The sequence below is a fragment of the Myotis brandtii genome, unplaced genomic scaffold (assembly GCF_000412655.1).
Source record: "Myotis brandtii unplaced genomic scaffold, ASM41265v1 scaffold1234, whole genome shotgun sequence".
Classification (NCBI taxonomy): Eukaryota; Metazoa; Chordata; class Mammalia; order Chiroptera; family Vespertilionidae; genus Myotis; species Myotis brandtii.
Window position 1 is genome coordinate 342640 of NW_005354309.1, and position 3490 is coordinate 346129.

Here is a 3490-nt window from a genome sequence, read left to right on the forward strand (position 1 = left end):
ACCCACCTCAGGGCTGCAGGTTTTCCCATTAACTGGGCAGGTGTTGACATCGCCGAAGATTTTATAAATAGCTTCGTTGGAAGTGGACAGGAAGCTGGGAGCTCGTTAAGGAACCTGAGGTCTGAGATTAGGGACCCCAGGGGCTTGTGAGAAAGCGTCCCTCCCCCCCACCAAGTTTTGGGCCCGCCCCTAAGCTGCAGGTCACTTCCAGGCAAGTGTGGTCTTGAGCCATCCCCGGGGTCAGGAATCGGGGCCTGGCAGTGGATACACGGCAGTGCTGGCCCAGTAGGCGATGCAAAGGCACAGCAGGAAGAAGGTGACCAGTGGGTACAGCAGGGAGCACATCACATATCCCACAGCCCTGGAGGGGAGCAGAGATATGGGCATGAGGGACCGAGCAGCCCTGGCACCGCCCAAGCCTGACCCCCTCACACCCACCTGCTGGCTTCTTTGATGAGGGCAATGGCGATGAGAATTCTCTTCCGTAGAAAGATGAGCAGCAAGATGATGATAACCTCAAGGATGCTCAGAATGATCACTGTCGGGGGCAGAGGGTGGCCACGTCTGCCAGCTGCCTAGGCCCCCACTCCCTCCTGTGCCTAGCTGGGGGCAGGAATGGGGGGTGGGACTCACTGAAAGCCATCCAGGTCTGCCTCAGGTGCAGGTACACGCGGAGGTCTGTCTGAAAGCCGAGATCCACCAGGGAGATGTCGGAGCCGGCCTCACCACGCAGTCGGGCGTACTCCATGTAGCAGTGAAATATACCTGCACGGGGGACCGCGGTGCTACAGCACACCCACTGCTCCACCAATGGAGCCCAGCGGGTGCCACCGCCCCAGGTTAGCAGAAGCAAAAACGGAGGCTGAGAGCGGCCGCCATTGCTTGCTCCCGTCTCCGAGCTTTTGCACTAGCTCTTCCTGCTTCTGATACATTCTCTCCCCAACAGATCCTTCGTATCCTCCTGTGCTGAAATGTCGCCTTCTCATGAGACCTTCCAGAAACCTTTCCCCTTTCTAGAATCTTACCCTCTCACACTCCAACTTCTTATCCCCCTGCTCTGCTTTGATATCCTAGAGGGTGTGTTTTTTTTCTTGTCCAGCTGCTCCATACCTCCAGGAATATAACTCCACAGGAGCAAAGATTTGTCCTGTTTTATTCAATGCTATAATCCCAGCACCAAGAAAACTGCCTAGTATACAATAGACACTCAGTACATGTTTAATGAATGAATGAATGAATGAATGAATGAATGGTGTTAGGGTGCTGTATGGCCTGAGGCTTTCCTGAACCCCTTGCAACTCTGTAACAATGATTCATGGGTAGTAAGGGAGGACATGGGTGTAACAGTGGGGTAGCATTAGGAATTTTCAGCATTCCTCTTAGCTCTTTGTAGAAGAAAATTGTAAAATACAGATAAAGTGAAAAAAAAAAGTCTAGTTGCCTAAAATGCCAGCATCCAGATAGAAACTACTATGAACATGAATATTTTAATATCTGTGTCCTCAGATTGGGTTGCATATCAGGCCATCTTTCCAAATGGAAAGTTTAAATGAATAAACAGGCCCTGCCCAGTGGGGCTCAGTTGGTTGAGCGACGTCCCATACACCAAAGAGTTGCCAGTTGATTCCTGGTCAGGGCACATGCCCAGGTTGTGGGTTCAGTCCCAGAACGTAAGGGAGGCAACCAACCCATGTTTCTCTCTCACATCAATGTTTCTCTCTCTCTCTCAAATCAATTAAAACTTTTTTTTTTAAAGCCTCTATAAAAAAGAATAATCAGGATATAAAGCACGGGGTTTTGAGCTTGGCCTATTGGTTCCTTAGGTCTCAGCTCTCTCCATCTCCTCCGCATACTACCTTCTTCTCACTAAGCCTCCTAACTGGTAAATATTAATTATCCCCATTTTATAGAAGAAGAAATTGAGGCACAGGGAGGTTGAGTCACTTGCCCAAGGTCACGGAGTGAGGAGTTGGCAAAACCGGCATTTGAACCTCCAGCTCTCTGGTGCCAGAGCGTGTATCATTAGCCACTGTCCTAAGTAGTCTACTTGCGAATGCCTTTTGGTGTCATAAAATACAGATCTGGGCCCGTTTGGAAAACTACGATTTAGCCCATAGGTGGAGGACAAGGGAGAGGACATCTGATGGCTTAGAACCTTCTGGCCCTTTAAATACAGTTCCTCATGTTGTGACCCAACCATAAAATTATTTTCGTTGCTACTTCATAACTGTAATGTTGCTGCTGTTATGAATCGTAATGTAAATATCTGATATGCAGGATGGTCTTAGGCGACCCCTGTGAAAGGGTCGTTTGACCGCCAAAGGGGTCGCGACCCACAGGTTGAGAACCGCTGGCTTAGAAGATGCTTAATGGGCCAGTGGCAGGTCAAAGGGCATGAGCATTTTGCGGACTATGAGGAGGGGAGTAGGAAGGGAGGGGGAGACGTACCGTAGCCCAGTACTAGAATCACCATGATGATCATCACCCAGACCATAATGCCAGCCAGGAAGCGGAGCAGCACGATGAATAGGAGGCTCATCACCATGGCGATGACCAGGCCTCTGAGGGATAAAATGGGGGCATGAGTGGTCCCCACCCTCTCACCAGCTTCAGATGGCCCAGCCCAGAAAAGGCCACCGTTCCTCCCATCTTACATGATAATCCAGTACCAGGAGACGGTGTAATCTTCAAATATCCGCATGGCCAGCTGCCGCGCCTCCAGCACCCCATTGGCCTTCCTGGGGTAAGGCATACGAGGGTGGCGTCAGACCCCTCCCTGACTGGTCCAGCCCCATGGGATGCTCTGTCCCACCCAGGAAAGCACAACGCCAGTGTGGTGGGCTGCAGTCCTCACTTGGCGCCCTCAACCAGCTCAGTGATGTTTTTCCGAACGCCGTCCCCATCCTCATAGGTCGTCGCGTTGCCCACCATGAGGACCCCCTTATGGGCGTGGATGGCTGGGAAGCATCGTTGGGCCACTACATGGAGCAGGGGACGGGACAGCAGTCAAGCTGAGCCCCTGGCACCTCCCCACACCCCACCAGAACTCACAGGACCCCAGACTCACGCGGTGTGCTAGGAGTGAGGACTGGGGGGCAGTCACCATCCCGAAGCACCTCGGCCACACCCTGTGGAGAGAGGGGACAGTTAACCCCCCGGACCAGCACCCTCCGCCTGGCCCTGCCTAGGCTCCCCTCACCTTGTTGTTCTGGAAGCCAGGCACGCAGAACTGCTTGTAGTACTCAAAGTCCGGGGAACCGCGAGCATTCAGATAGGTGAGGTATCGGTTGGGGCACTTCTCCACGCAGATCTTGGGGGAGCAGGAGGCAGGGTTGGGTGGGGTCAGACACCTGATCCCCACTCAAAATAGAAGTTCCACCTCCCATTCACCAGGGAAAAGGAAAAAGCTGGGTGAGAAGTCATCACTACAGGAGAAAAAGGACCTGGTGTTGGAAATGGGGGACAGAGAAGGGGGTGGGGAGGGGACAGG

The 3490-nt window shown here is 52.7% G+C and overlaps 1 protein-coding gene across 1 annotated transcript in view; it reads right to left on the minus strand.

Moving 5' to 3' along the window:
- SLC44A2 (solute carrier family 44 (choline transporter), member 2) overlaps positions 1–3490 on the minus strand; it is a 44541-nt gene that overhangs the window by 5495 nt on the left and 35556 nt on the right. The window contains exons 6-14 of the mRNA XM_014533972.1: positions 3200–3350; positions 3068–3128; positions 2855–2978; positions 2655–2738; positions 2449–2561; positions 634–765; positions 439–538; positions 269–361; positions 7–94 (exon numbers count right to left, since the gene is read on the minus strand). Coding sequence (XP_014389458.1) covers positions 7–94; positions 269–361; positions 439–538; positions 634–765; positions 2449–2561; positions 2655–2738; positions 2855–2978; positions 3068–3128; positions 3200–3350 — 946 coding nt within the window. The remainder of the gene's footprint in view (positions 1–6; positions 95–268; positions 362–438; positions 539–633; positions 766–2448; positions 2562–2654; positions 2739–2854; positions 2979–3067; positions 3129–3199; positions 3351–3490) is intronic.